The 16409-nt window shown below is 34.6% G+C and overlaps 2 protein-coding genes across 3 annotated transcripts in view; one reads left to right on the plus strand and one right to left on the minus strand.

Moving 5' to 3' along the window:
- LOC132697925 (probable G-protein coupled receptor B0563.6) overlaps window positions 1–16409 on the minus strand; it is a 52452-nt gene that overhangs the window by 2074 nt on the left and 33969 nt on the right. Inside the window, exon 3 of the mRNA XM_060663691.1 lies at window positions 500–930. Coding sequence (XP_060519674.1) covers window positions 500–930 — 431 coding nt within the window. The remainder of the gene's footprint in view (window positions 1–499; window positions 931–16409) is intronic.
- LOC132697926 (phospholipase A2 inhibitor beta-like) lies at window positions 718–16225 on the plus strand. Of its 2 annotated transcripts, none has more exons than XM_060663692.1 (2): window positions 718–811; window positions 15131–16225. In XM_060663692.1, the coding sequence occupies exons 1-2, from the start codon at window positions 777–779 to the stop codon at window positions 15810–15812; spliced, it is 717 nt and encodes a 238-aa protein (XP_060519675.1). In that variant the 5' UTR covers window positions 718–776; the 3' UTR covers window positions 15813–16225. The 2 variants fall into 2 exon arrangements, with proteins under 2 accessions (XP_060519675.1, XP_060519676.1); XM_060663693.1 differs by lacking the exon at window positions 718–811 and adding an exon at window positions 9828–10147.

Raw genomic sequence — 16409 nt, forward strand, 5'->3', positions numbered from 1 at the left:
CTGAAGCTTGTTAAATTGTCGAACTGTCAGCGGTTATGTGGATGTTGAGCGCCGAAACGTCTTTTTGCTTTTGCTTATATCTAATAGCTATATCGTTTATTGTCAAACGAGTGTATCAAGTCTATCCAAGTCTGATTCAAGCTGAATACAATCACTAGTGTAAAACTTTTCATTGATTTTAAAAATTTTAAATTTCATAATACGAACACGATACATTTTATGATAATTTCAGAGCATTTTTATTTGTTCTGTCCAAGTTCAGAGGAACATTATTGCATTATTGCCTAGTCAGAAATGAAAACTGTAAAAAACTATTGGCAATTCTCTATTTCCAATTGGCACAGTATTGATAAACGTAAATTTAAATTCTAGTAATCGCTGGAATTTTGGCCATATACGAGTTTTTCGACATTAATAGGGTAATAATCCTTGTGCCTGTTTTTGTTTAGGTAATTTAATGCCTTTTTTGCTATGAAACCATCTTATCATATCTACTTACCTTAAAAATAAACTCTAGCGACACTTTGTACACGCTATACAACGGATGAGTGACGTAGTCGGTATTCTCAGTCCTCTGGTATATGACATTCCCTTCTGGCAACAACCGGCAAGTTTTCACGTAGCTTCGGAACATAAACGGAATGTATAGGACAAAAGTAAGCAGCGGAATTAGGACCACGGCCCTGATGGGCGACCCTAGGATGGGCCTCGCGTATCCTGGGTGACAAACACTGACGTAGCGTTCGAGAGTGAGCGCGAGGAGCATCATTACGCCAATGCCCAAGCATCCGTTACCCAGAAACAGTTCCAGGTGAGCAAAGTAGAACGCTGGGATTATGTTCTCCCAGTGACCGTGTTCTCTATGAACCAAAACTCGCCACGCGAACGGCAAAGCGAACAGGATTGCTAGAAGGGCAGCAGCCGAATACCCTGAAAGAAATTTGTACTGTACTAATTAGCACAAACAGCACAGAAAGTCTTAAATTCAGCTTCGCATATTAAGGAATTAAAAAAAAAAACAATAATAAACTATAGATGGCAATGTCACCCATATAACTAAAGTCATTGGTGAATGTAAGGCCATAAGTATGGCGCAGTTGTTTCACGCTATTCTAGAATTTTATGTAATAGAAATGTTGTGGGCAAATAACCACAAGTGGGCCTGTTTCTCTAAAATGTTGAAAAATTACTATTAAAAAAACAAAGAAATTTCTTCTCCCCAGATTTCTGTTCTATTGGTCATGAATAACAGAAATCTTCCAGAATTCTTCTCTAACTTTTCTTCTATTTATTTTAATACAGTTGACAATAAATACTAACTATCTTGGAATAGTTAAGTACGTTTCAAATAGTTTATTTAAAGGATATGGCATTAGTTTATTAACACAGAAGTTGGTATTTCCATCTATAAGTCAATTTTAATATGCAGGGGGTCCAAAATTTAATAACAAGCTTCTCTAAATATAAGAAATAAAATGTGTGCTACTTAATTTATTATTGCACCTTCGTCACAGACAATATGTACGTCCAAAATCCTGGTAAATTGATTCCTAAATTTTCACCTAAACAAAATGGTTGTAGGTAATATTATTACTGTAATTGTTACTGTAAGTAATATGAAGCACAGACTATGGAGAGTTAAATTAAATTTCATACATGTTTTTTTTGGTTAGTTGACTATCAAAATTATAATATTTTACGGAGAGTGGTGCTTTATAAATAATAATTCATTTATAGCAATTTAGTTGTTTTAATTAATTCGAGATTTTAATGGGCCGTGGCCGTGCCTACTGGCACCGAATTTGGGACACACGTTATATAAAAACCTGTAAAATAGTAGCGCAATCGGTCAACCGTATTATTACGTAGATTATTATCTCGGTTTAAGCTGTTGGCAAGTGATTTAAATACAGAACGTGTGTTCGATGGGGGCGGCGCAGAATACTCCCCGCTAGGGTCGCTCGTTGATCCGTCCCCCGTAGGAAATTGTATTATTTGGTTATCGGCGCCCCGCGCGCCCCCACACGGCGGAATAATTTATTCTCCATAAGGTTTGAAAGCATTGTGTAATTCACACGCGGGGGTTATTGAATTTCGTAACCGTGGGGCGGCGCGCCGCTTTTAGCGTCGGAATTAACGGCGACCCACTGAGTCGTTGGGTTATTTTTAGCCTTTTTTTGGTTCGCGATGAAGTTTCGGCGACCCGACGTAATGAACTTTATAAATCCGCAGTAGATATGAATCGCTAATACCGGGCAAAAAAGCATAGCGAGAAATAACCTAAAAATACGGGAACACCCCAAACTATCACAAAATTTCCGGTGAAAGAGGCTTTGTCAGTGATCAAGTAATCAACTTAAATTCATGAAGAATTAGATCTGCTTATGTTTTGACGCGTGATTACGCAATATGCGGACCGGACAATTATGGAGAACCTATTTCGGTATAACATGCCCGAGTTCTTTGCCCAAATCCCGTTCTTGATATTGCATAAAGCAAAATGTAAAAGAATGTCTTGGTACTTATCACCAGAAAGGCAATGATCAAATCTGGCCTACGTATACGGTCGTCTCTGCTTGCACTTCACTTTTTACACATTAATGCTTTCCTTATAGCACAAAAAGATTCGTAACGAAAGGTTATTAGACGGAAACGCAGCAAAGGACGCATTCGTAGGATTTACCAAGACATTATATATATATATATATATATATATATATATATATATATATATATATATATATATATATATATATATATATATATATATATATATATATATATATATATATATATATATATATATATATATATATATATATATATATATATATATATATAAAACTAAATGTATAATTTAGTGTGGAAACCGAACATTCCCGCCTCCCTGAAAATACCTAGGGTATTTTCAGTTTAGTCAATACAATGGTAAAGAGCACAATTTAACCAACGCTCACCTAAAAGTACCTTTGGATGTTTTGACGATGGCCACACGTCGCAGACATCATCTTTACCCGGTATAAGTTCTTTGATTTTACCCGATATCCATTCAAGCGGAGCAGTATTTTCATTCTTCAGACTTACGAGCAAACCGATGGTCGGTTTGCGTTGATCAGACAAATGCCATTTAGCTCTTTGTGTCAAAGTATGTAAATACTCTTCCTTCCATCGTTTCCAGAAATCAGCTTGCATACGCATTAGTAATTGCCAACGAGTTAATTTATTTAATTGAATATCGACACTATTTGGGTCTGGAAGAGTAGCTAAAGGACCGTAAACTAGAAAATGAACAGGCGTTAATGCTACTAAACGGACTTTAAGGTGGAGAATTTAAAAGGGCTTCAATTTTTACGAGAACCGTATTAAGTTCTTTGAAAGTATTACTCTTTGGAAGTGCGTTTTTAAGGATTTAATATTCGCCTCCCAAAGTCCACCCATATGAGGCGCAGCTGGTGGATTAAAATGCCATTTTATTGCTTCTCTTTCTGCAACCTCCGAGAAATTATTGTTAAAATAATTGCTAGCACCCACAATATTAGTACTGCAATCCGAGTAAATGTTTTTACACATGCCCCGTCTACTAATAAAGCGTCTAAACCCAGCTAGGAAACATTCAGCCGAAAGCTCTGAAAGCTATTCTAGGTGCAAAGCCTTAATTGAACAACATACAAATAGACGTATCCAAGCTTTTGAAGTTTTCGCGTTTCGAAATTTTCCTAGCTTAATTGTGTAGGGTCCACGGCTACATTTATGAAAGGTAACACGAAAACTAGGGAGATTGCCCATAGGAGGCTGAAAGGTGGATGGTTTTGCTTTCCAGCAACGTAAACATTTTGCGGACTACACCTCTCACAACCCTTTTAAGTGAAATTATCCAAAAATGTTGCGAGAGTAAAAAGCATGTGGTTTGTATACCAGAGTGCATATTTATTACGTGAGTTTCACTGATAAGCATTCAAGTAAGTTTTGAGTTACCTGGTAGAAGCAATGAAAATTTTTGTTCAAATTTAAAATTGGAATTGGATAGTGTACTTCCTACACGTAGCAGATCTGAATCTCACCATTGTTTATAAGCAGTATTTCTGCATTGAAACTTTCACGTTGAACGTGATTTATCAATAGCAAAAGAGCATCATTTAATTCGCCGTATGTAAGCCATTTAAACTGTATATTAAAGGAGCGTTTTAAATTGGAAGCTTTTATATTTTTTAGGATTTTTATGAAACGTAGTACGTAAGCAAGTACTCGATTTATTTTAGTGAGACAAGAAATTTTTTGTAGCAAATAATCGTAGATTGTAGGTGAGGTAATAGCAGCTAGAAATACCTATCTCCTCTCTAATTCATGTTCACCCTTTTCGGTGGGTAAAACAGTTTTAAATTTCCTTGATTCTGATGAATTTAAAAAATATGTTAAAACCGTTTGCCCATAACGCTCAATTTACAAATTCATTAGGAAAGGGTCCTCGCGAACCACAGTCCGTTGCGTTGTCCTTTGACGGACCGTACCACCCTTTACTCGGAGGTAAAGTCTGTTCATAGATATAAGAAAGCGACTAATTGATACGAATTAAGAAAAGACCCGAGCAAGCTGTAAGAATGAAATATGGCCGAACAGGTGCGTACTTTGCTTAGAATTTAATTATTTGGGGTTTTGTTAGGAAATATACTAAACAATATTTATTTATTTATTTATGTATTTATGTTTAAATGTAAAATAAAATTACAAATTATTTTTATTACCTACTTAAATTATTTAAATTATTCACATAATATATCACTATCGCTATCATCGCCTGTTCTAATTATTATTTGTTCTATATTATTTGCAATATGGATATACGATTGTTCTGCTTGTTCTATATGTTTAACAAAATTTGCCAAACTTTGTGGAGGGATGTTAAAACTTTCGGTTTCCATAAGTTTGAGGACATTGGAGTTAACACGGACAAAAACATTGAATGGCAGATTTCAGTTGGTGCTAAACATGTTCAATGGGATTAAATATACAGTAGCCTTAAAACTCTATGCCCTAGATTTTTTGCATAATTATCACAGACGTATTCCTTTTGTAGGTTCAAGCTTTGTAGAACCTCAATTAATTGCTTTTTGGTATAATCTTTGTGAAAATAAATTATTGTTGTTATTATACATGTAGTTTTGGATTGTTGCATTTGTGTCATATGAGGAAGGGGTTTTAGTCAACTGTCTACTGTGATAACTTGCATTGTCCATTATAATGACGCTATTAGGAGGAATGTTTGGAACTAGTTTGTTTTTAAACCAACTTTCAAATAAATCAGCGGTGGTGTCTTCATGGTAATCCAGAGAAGAATTTTTAATATTTTTTGCAGACAGAGAAAGTTCATTTGGAATCCAACCATCTTTAGAGCCCGCATGCAAAATCTTTTCCGGGGTATCATAAGTGTCGAACCAGGTTTCATCCAAGTAAATAATTGGCCTTTGTTGTTCTCTGTAAATCCTATTTCCTTCTAGATATTCCAGTCACCATTTCCGAATTCTAAAAGATTCCATTAAAACTTGCATTTTGTCAATTTTTTTAAATCTAAAATCCATGTGTTGAATACACTTCCATAAGGTAGTTCTGCCACTCGAGAAAATGTCAACATTGCTTTTTTTTTTCCTCGCTGAAATGGGATTATTCATAATTTTCCATACAGTTGATGTTGGAATTTTCGTCAATGTGGCCGTTTCTTCTAAACATGCTTGCTTGCTGGCACCACGTTCAATGAGAGGCAAATAAACATTGTTTATAACATCCTTACTCCCAATAGAATAGTGTTTTCTCTATTTGGGCGGGAGCATCTCCTGAGATACACTAGACTCGCACATATTTTGCATAATTTGCACACGCTTCAACACACGTTGTATTACACACGAAATAAGAATGATTACTAACAAACTTAAACTAAGTAGTATACCAAACGAAAGAATATTAAACGCAGGTAGGTATAAAATTATTTTCTATTACGGACCACAATTTTACCTTTAAATTCCGAAACTTTAGGTAATAATGGATAATCCCATTCAAAAGTAATCGGTCACTTTCTTATATCTATGAACAGACCATACCTTTTCTTGGATAAAAGCGACTCCATTTGCAACGCAAGTGCGGAGACGATTTTATCCATGAAAGCGCTACGATGCTATCGCTAAATGCAAATATATCTTCGAATTTAATTTTTGCCTGGTAAACATCGCAAACAAAAGTAATCAATTTCGAAAGTAGTACTGCCGATACCAGCTGTAACGTTGGTAGTGAAATTGTTGTAAAGGAGCGACTTTAGACTTTGCGCATATAAAGAATAATTTGACTGAATTGTCATTATATTGAATTCGTAAATAAATGATAGCACAGGTTCCTTTCGATTAAGCACCGCAATAGCGAATTAAGTGGTAATATTGGAAATTGCAAAAATTTATTTGGGGCGGAATTGAAAAATCTGTAAGAATTGCGAGGTCCTTTTTAAATTCCCTCCATTGGTTTACAACCTCCCCAAAAATGTGATAGGAGTTAAGAAACCCAACGGATCAAAAGTGCGTACAAGTTCAGATAGTATTGCTCTTTTCGTACATTTTGATTCTTTCCAAACGAACGGAAAATAAAAAATGTCTTTGGTAGGGCTCCACCTAGAACCTAGAATTTTTAATGTCTTGACTGGGTCTATATCAAACTAAAATTTAATATTTTGTACATGGGATTCCGGTAATCCTTATAGCAGTACTTTAGAATTAGAAGTCCATTTCCTAATTTCGAATTTTATCCTGCGCAACAGTTCTATTAATTGATTTCTCATTAAAACAGTAGTCTCTATGTCATTATGTCCAAAAGAACAGTCATCGACAAGACTTTGACTATTAATTATTTCCACAGCTAAAGGTAAATCTGAACAGCCAAATGTAAAAGTGTGCGGATAGCTAAGTATGGAGAACAAGAAATGCCAAAAACTAAAACGTTTAACTGAAAATCGAAAATCGGTTGTCTGCAACAAGATCTCTTTGAAGTTTAGGACCTGTATGTAAAGCTTGATTTAACGAAATCTTATTATAAGCATGACTGCTCGCATCGAAAACAACACGTAAGGGAGTAGTAATGGAATCATGTCGCAATACGGCATGATGCGCAATATAAAAATAAGCGTTTATATCTTGTATTGTTGGAGCAGCAACTTGCTCCATCTGTTTAAGCTCCAAGTATTCTTGCATAATCTTACTGTAAGCAACGTGTTAAATTTTTGTCATGCATGAGTCGCCTTTCTAATGATAGAAACCGACGTAAAGCCAATGCACGTGTATCACCGAAATACAGAGCACTTATTTTAAAAGGTAACGACACCATAAAACTGCCGTCGTTATTACGCTTCGTAGTATTTACAAAGTAATTTTTCACAAAACATATCTTCTGGTTTTTCGATATTGTGTGAGTTCCAAAAAAGTTTTAAGGTGTTGCCTAGTCTATCATCGCGAGAATGTGTCACAAAAAGTGTTCTAATGTTTTGTGTATATTTCGTGGCACCGAATATTATTTGTATTTCGCTAGACTTATTAAAAAATGAATCAGCAAGTTTTAGGTTACTTAAATGCGAAAATGTATTTACCGAAAAGTCAACGACGGGCGTATTATCGCAAATTTTGTCTATGACAATAAAGTCTTCTTGAAAACTTTTCGAAGCATTTTCTATGGCCGAAATTGTGCAGTAAACACCACATTTGGCAGGCACGCACATTTTTTTTTAAACATTTAATATTATTGCAACTGGATATTTTGACAAACCTAGTTTATCAGCAAATTGTTTTAAAATAAAACATCACTGAACACCTGGATCCACAATGGCTCGAGCTCTATGCAAGTTTCCGAAGGAATCACGTACATTTAATAGTACCGTAGTGATAATTTTTTGTTAACATTCCTACGTTTACAACTCTATTAGTATCGATAGTCGTAGACGCGGACGTCGAATTCGTCAAATTATTATTTCCCGTATTGTTTTCGATATTATCCCCGAAAAAATGAAGCAACGAATGATGCCGTTTTTTACAATGTCGACAACGTTTCTGAGACACGCATTTTGAAATTGTATGTTTATTGGCTAAACAATTTACGCAATCATTAATATTTTTTATTATTTGAAACCTTTCGGATGCATTTTTATCCAAAAACGTAGAGCAGTTAGATAGTATATTTGCGGTCCTTTACATAGGAGATAAGTGTCAGACTTAGGCGCAGATCCATCCGTTTGAACGAGTAATGCATTCGAATTACGAGTGGGGTAGAGAAATGGTCGCCTATTCTAAAATTAGCAGTATTAATTTTGGTTGCATTTTTTGATGTACTGGGTTTCGTAAAGACTGAAAATTGTTTCCTGTTGCATGAGGGCATTTTCCTAGCGCCTTCCAATTGACAGGTCTAAGACAGGCAAAAGTTTTTAACATTTGTTTTTCTTCGGATACAAGTTTGCTGTAAATTGTTTCAATTTCTAAATAACGCATAGTAAAATCATTTAATATTTTAGCCTCAACCTCTAATTTATTATTATTTTATTATTTATTTATTGCCCGCTAAAGCAACTACGATAGCACAATGATGTTTTTCGAAATCACTTTTTAAACCCTTTAGATTTTTATACGACATTTTAAATAGGGTAAGACTAAGAGAATCAGCCGAAGCCTTTAAAGCGCAATCTTCAATAGCTTTCAATAGTTTTTAATTGATCTATAGCAATTTTTCTCAGCGCATCGGAGCGAAAAAATTTTTGTTCGTCGCTCAGTACCATTTTGTCCAGTAATAATAATTAGTAATTATATATGAAGAAACGATGAAAGTAAAGAAGTAAGTTTATTTCAAATATTTACTTAATAGCAAAAACAAGTAAAGTAAATGCAAAAAAAAATAAACAATGCACCTTGAAATGGATATATCGGTCAATATTTCTGGTATCGCAAGTATATAGCAAGAATGTGAACTTCACCAACTGCATTGGAAAGAAGATATAGTAATATCGAAGCAAAGTAAATTAAACAGCAAATGCCGTGTACATTGGTCGTAATCTGGGTGTTCATCCGTTCGTTGTTGAGGCCGCCCGTCCTCTGAAGATGCCAAGTGATATTTTGGCGAAACGTCAGGCGAATGATCCTATTCCAGAGTTAAACAACGAACGGACGAACACCCGGAATACGACCAATACACGTAGTTCCATCCGTGAATGTCTAAAGCAAAACATATATGTATGTATATATATATATATATATATATATATATATATATATATATATATATATATATATATATATATATATATATATATATATATATATATATATATAAACTGATACAAGACAGCAATCCTCATTGCTAGCTGTTTTTTATATTATAGAATTGATTGGCTCAAAATAGTAATATTAAACGCGAACCATCATTTAGATAAAAAGTGACTCCTTACTGAGTTCTAGGCTCTTTTACGTAAAAATTAAAAAACTTTCTGTTACTCAAAAGTAGTTGATTTTTAAAAATGTTTTGAGCTCAGGATTCTACACCTAAAATAATTTAATGAACGAACGTACGTACTTCTTATTGGTTCCTAGATCTTTGGTAAATACTTTGTATATAAGGTAGCAAAATAAATGCCTCGAATCACCCTGTATTTACCAGTTTAGTTCCAATACGCCAGCGACGCGAAGGCAGTCAGATAACAAACCGACGATTAAACGGTAAATTATCCAAAACGCCCGGTTAATTGTTCATTGAAACCCTAATATCCTATACATCGACTCCCATTTCGTCGGAATCTGCAGCCTCAAGGGGGCGCCTGAAGGTCGCCGTAACAGTCCGCGTTTGTTTAGCAAAATTCGAGAACTAATATTTACGCATACTTGTGAGAAATTTGCAAAGATCCCGATTCGAGTCTATAGGTTTTCTCGGAAAACGAACGGGCGGCGAGCGTTTTTTCTTACGTGCCTACGATTTTGTCGAACGCGTACCCGCCAATGAGTGAAAATTAAATATAGAAGGATGATATAAAACGCTTATTTTCAAAGTTTTTCCTGTGACGATTACATTTGCGGTTCGTAAAAAGTGAGGATCAAGTGTGGAAAAATTAGGGCGCGATGTGCCTCTCGCTGGTATTTCTGTAAGTTTGACCCTTTTATATTTTTAATGCCAGATGTTTATGTTAAATATGAATGAATAAAATTCTATTTCGGTTAACGTCCGAGACATATTCCATTGTGGTAATTGGGTGAATACTGTCGTGGCAATTATAGGGAACATGGGTGATTATTATTCCGATTTGATGGTAATCAGTCGTCATAATTATAGTGATAATATTAGGTAATTTAAGGATATTTGCAAGGTAAACATAAGCAAGTTTTTGGTAAGTCGTTCAAAACTCATCTGATTCCGAAAATACATCGTGAAAAATCGAAAATTTGTGTTATGTAGAAATAGAAAAATATGCTGTACCATAAGATTTGGAACATATTGGAAATATCTTTCTTTTATGTCGGCAATCTGAAATTGTCGACAAAAGTGAGGTGGCTAAAGTAAATTTCAAGATATAATTATACTACTATACTACACATATAAATAATAAGAACCTAAAATGGAATATTTTGTGACATACTTTTCTAATTTGACCAAAAATTGGTTAGTTTTGGTTTTGTTGTTATGTTTCTTTTAGGCTTGGTGCTATTTTTATGTTCTAGGTTTTATATAGTTTTCAAATTTCTTAATTTTCTATTACCCTCGAAGTACAGGTTAATAAGTAGGATAATTGAAAAGTTTTCTTTGCTTACCTGTAGTTATTTATTTAATAGAAAAACCATTGCACTATTGACGGCAGTGTTAATTAATGTACATTAGTAATATTTAGTGGTAATTCTTGATATAATTTCTGATTTAAATGGCAATTTAGCGTATGTAGATCAACACTGATATCCCCCTCGGTTTCTTTGGACTTTTTAAAATTACTGCATATAATGTGTGACCAAATTAAGTGAATGATTATTTTCTGATTAAAATAATGTTGTATTAGAGTATTAGAGGCAGACGACCATTTTCTTTCGTTTTTCTGTTCTAATTTTAGCGGGTCCAAAGGTGGGCTATTAAAAAAATTGAGGCTTTATTCCAGTTGAAAAAAATGGTTTGATACAAGAACCAATAGAAATACTTCCTCAAATTTTAAACCTTCCATTTTTTTTTCATTTTATTCTTGTATAATAATAATTATAAAACTAACAAATTTATAATATTATGGACAAAAAAGGAATGCAGTGAAATTATTTGCAGTTATTAGATCTACCTTAAGATAATGTGTTTATTTATTATTGATTGTACTTGTCTCTTTGTCAAGTTTTGGCTCCATAAATTAAATGCCTTTAACAATGGGTTTTGTAAACTAGAACATATTTATTATTGCATTAGGCTAGTGTTTAGAATTTGCAATCAATATCAATAATCCTTATAATAATTTGATAAAAGTAAATAAAGAATTATATATTCGCGGTTTCAACTATAGAAATTCATGTTTCCGTTGAACGTAAAGCTTGTAAAAGTTTAATTACGAAAAATTGAAGTTTGGTTGATTTAAGTATGAATATTAAGGGTATATTAAATTTGTTCTATTGGGTTATGGATATTTGGGTAGGTGGTTAGTTGAAAGTTTCCACCCCACCGTTTTGTGATTAAATCATCCAGAAACTTGCCGAACTTATTCTGTCGTATCACAGTAAACGCACGTTGTGAACCGGCGAAACCCTGAGATCCAAGTTTCTTTGATAAGAAGTGACTGAAAATCCAGTTTCTGATACGAAATTATAGATAACGAATAAAAAAAACCAAAAAGTAACAATACATGGAAAATTCGCCCCTTTGGCGCAAAAAGCAAAGGGAGAGCTTTGTGCAAAACTTCGGGTTAAGCTTTTCCTACCCCCCTCCCCGTCCTTACACGTATAATAAAAAAAATGGCTTTATGGGTTCCTTTTCTTTATTTCTTTGCTTCGCATTTCAGATCCTAAGGGAGTGGACCCTGTCGAATTTTTATTAATTCTTTGACTTTTGCCTTCGCGAAGAGAACAAAAAGGCAAAGACCTTTAAAAGTTAACATTAAATATTACAAAATTTTGCCAATTGTAAATTGCGTCATACTCGGAGACCAGTAAATAACTGTGGATTTTTGGGAAATAATCGGAAACTGGGCATACGATGTTTTTAAAAATTAGTAAAAAATTAATCGGTGATCAGGGCAAAACGAACTCTCTTGAGGTTTAAAAATCAAGGACGGAGTAAATAAAAGCAACTTAAAAATTGTTTTTTTAGTCATAAAATCAGAATATTTTATATATTTTATATATTTATTTCTTTATAAAGTTCAGTGGATAGTTACAAATTTTAAAACTGAAGTTTTAGCATTAATAATTTTTTGAAATCGTTTGTTCTAATCAAACCCCTAAGTGTTATGTTAAACAGAAATAAGCAGTGTCATATTAATATTAATATACACGGTTCTCTAAACTAGATGGCCTATTAGAAATATGTATATGGAGAATGGATAAAGATAAGCCTTCAAAAATTGGATTGCGGAAGACTGTTATCTCTATTTTCAAAATACAGTGAAAACTTCCTATAGCGAAACTCTTTCTGTATTACGAACAAAATTTGTTGTACTATTAGGTCTCCATACAAAGCTATGTATTAATCCACTTTGTATAACGAATTTCTCACTCTCTATACGAAAAAAAAGGGCACAAAGGTAACAAAGTAAGGAATGTAATTAATAGAGTCTCTTACCTTCTTAGAATTCCTTACCCTAATAATGTAAGTACCGAGAACCTGGTCGTCCCAAGTGTTTTTCTCGCAATAAGCGATTATGTTAATGCCTTTATCGGTATGTATAAAAGCACACCACTGTTTCAATCAGTTCTATTTTGACTTAGTGAATTTCGGCGAGCATAGCGAGTAAGCGAGAAATTTTATCTCTAGACGAAAAGAAAAGTAGTATCGGACGTCGATACGGACTTACACCGTCGACTGTATCCACGATTTGGAAGTGCAAAGAAAAAATCATTCAGGCTGAAGCGGCAGGCAGTTCTAGTAAAAAACTAAGAAAGCCAAAATTTGAAGATTTGGATCGGGCAATCTTGCAGTGGTTCCAACAGCAACCTCTTAAAATTATACCACTCTCTGGACCTATCGTAAAACTAAAAGCAGAAAAGTTTGCTGAACAACTTGGCATTATTGATTTCAAGGCTTCGAGGATGGTTGGGAAAGTTCAAACAGATTATGGACAGATAAGTGGCGAAGGCTGTGATGTCGATAGAAACGTCACTAACGATTGGCTGGAGAAGATGTGGCCAAAACTAGCAGAAAAGTATCCTGCTGACGGCATTTTTAATGCTGACGAAAATGGTATTTTTTACAAAATGACGCCAGATAAAACTCTTAAATTTCGAAGCGAAAAGTGTGTGAGCGGAAAACTTTCTAAAGAACGTTTACCAGAGAGAAAAAAGAAAGCTAGTCAAGATTGGAAAATCAACTAACTCACGATGTTTTAAGAATAGGATTACTTACACTTACAAGGCAAACAAGTCTGCATGGATGACATCGAAAATTTTTGAAGAGGAGATACGGAAATGGGGAGGAAAATATTACTTCTGTTAGATGACTGCGCTGCACATCCCCATATTCCAAATCTACGGAATATTGAATTGGCATTTCTTCCAGCCAAAAAAAGTGTATTACAGCCGATGGACCAGAGCGTAATAAAAAGTCTTAAGAGTCGATACAGGAAAAACATTTTAATGGAAATGATCGAGTCCGAAGACAAATTTTCCATTAATATGTTAGATGCAGTGAAGTTTATTAGTTAAGCTTGGAAAGAGGTGACAGCAGAAACAATTTAACACTCCTATCGTCATGTAGGACTTATTACCGAGAATGCTTGGAAGGACTTGGAAGATGATCAGCCACTAAGCAAGTGGATACAGCAGTTTCAAACAACAATTACGTTTACAAGTGAGGAGTTGCAGGATATTTTATGGTGATAGATCAGGATTTGCCTACAACAGCAGACTTGACAGAGGAAGCCAAATGACAACAAGCAAGAAAGGGTGAGGAAGAGCAACAAGAGGAAGAAGAAGATGAAGAAGTTAACCTGGAACCACCACCAACCATTCAACAAGCCCTATATTCAGTTAAGCTGCAAGAGAAATTTTGAAGAAATGGTGAAAATACAAGCCAAAATACGGCATACTAAAAAAATTCGAAAAGAAAAAGACCGATTATTTGAAATATTAAATGTAGTTCTCAAATATTTATATAAAATGTTCCTAAGAAGATATTAAAATATGTATAGAAAATAATTAAATATTATAGAACACATATAACTCTTTATAAGGAAAAATTCCCTCATCTACTGGAAGTATACGCCAACTTAATTTTTCAAAAAGGATTGTTTTTAGATTCTATGAAACATTCTATAACTTGAGCTATTTTGGAGATAAAAAATATTTTTTAGAAAATTTTGTGAAGAATCTATCATAAAAATGATTATCAATCTTTCAACCGTTTTAGATAAAAATTTGAAGTTTTGTTTATGAGATGAAATTTAAGCTATCACATACAGGGTGTTACGAAATTATTCACATTCCACAAAATATATAAATGAAAATTAAACGTGAAATTTAAATGGAACCATCTGTACTTTATTACGCGTAATAAAAAAACGAATAATTTTTAATATAAAATTATTATTACGTGCCAAAAATACTTCAAAATTTTACTCTTACTCCTTTTTTGGTTTTCTAATTATTAACATCGTATAGAAAAAAGTTAAACTTTTAGCAGAAAGTTAGCATTTAGCCAAAATTACAGCAATTATATTTTGATTTTAAGAAAGATAAATATTGAAATTATAAACACGATTCTATCCTCTACGTCCCTGATTTTATACCGAGCCGTTCCACTGTGTTGTGCGTACATCCTACCGTTTCCTATCGTGCGTGGGGTTCGAATTTTAATTACCCCGTGCAGAACAAACACAATTCTCCGTTTTCCTTTCCCGAAATCTCCATACGATTAGCGATCCGTTCACAGTTTACGAACTAAATATTTCCAGATTAGTGTCCCTCACGGTCGCCAGAGCGGGGTTCTTGTATGGTCAGCCGTGCAGCGAGAGAAACACCGCCTACTTGTATTCCACGACGTGGACGATCCCGGAAAATCGGGAGATAAATTGCGTGGACGTAACCGGATTCCGGAACCCGAACTTGATGAACTATCTCGAGTTTTTCCGACTTGCCTCTGCCGCGCACACTTTGTACGCCGACCACATGAACTTGACTAGTTTTCCGGTATCGATGGTCTTCTCGCTTCCCGGTTTGGAAACCCTGGATCTGTCCGGAAACCACATCAGACGACTGCCGTACCGGATGTACAAGATCGCGCCCAGCGTGTCGAAATTGATGGTGGCGGAAAATCGGTTGTTTGTGCCAAAAAAGCGGCCACTGTTTGTCTCCAACACCGTCAAAATGCTGATGCTCAGCAAAAATAAAATAGGTCACGTTTATCCCGTGACGTTTAAGCGAATGCCGAACCTGGAGGTGTTGTATCTGGACTCGAACGCCATCAAGTGCATTTCGGCGGATATCTTTAAACCTTTGGCGGGGTTAAAGTATTTGCATTTGGGCTTGAATCAGATACAAGATTTCCCGGCGCAGAGCTTGATGCCCCCGCAGCTCAGGCATTACATCACCAAGGACCAGCGCAGAATCAAGGTGGAGCCTTTTTGCGAAGCCTAGTTAAACGCTAGTTTTTCGTCCCCCAATGAGTTGCTTCCTGTACGCCGTAAACTTTTCGCCTGAAGAAGTGGCCCTTTAGCTTCACGTTTATAATCGTAAAATTAATGGAATTTTGAAAGCGGGTTGTAATTTAACAAATAAACAAAGGTTAATTCTGTAACAGTGATTATTAATCACTAGCACACCCAAAATTAAAATCAGCAAAGGTTTCGAAGAAAAAATTTCAGGCAATCGGGTAATTTTTCTCAAAAATAATAGATCTAACCGCACCATCTCGAATATGATCGATAAAACGGAAGATAAAGTTTTACCTCTCAATGTTTTGACGACTTTTATACCGTTCCGCCTTGTTCATAATTACATATTATATATTATAAAAGTATTTATTGTATTTTTCATAATAAATAGCTGAAAATGTGTGTGTGTGTCTTTATATAACTGCAGGAAAATCAAACTTAAGTTTCTGAGTTGCACCTTAAAATGCCGCGATCAAAGTAATAAATGCAATAAATTGTTTTTTTTTCTCGAAACCCAATCAAGATGTAAAAAAATTCATGAGACAAAAAAGTAGCATTTTTAGTTGCTTAAATTTATAAA

Source organism: Cylas formicarius, unplaced genomic scaffold (assembly GCF_029955315.1).
Source record: "Cylas formicarius isolate icCylForm1 unplaced genomic scaffold, icCylForm1.1 PGA_scaffold_2__14_contigs__length_35257938, whole genome shotgun sequence".
Classification (NCBI taxonomy): Eukaryota; Metazoa; Arthropoda; class Insecta; order Coleoptera; family Brentidae; genus Cylas; species Cylas formicarius.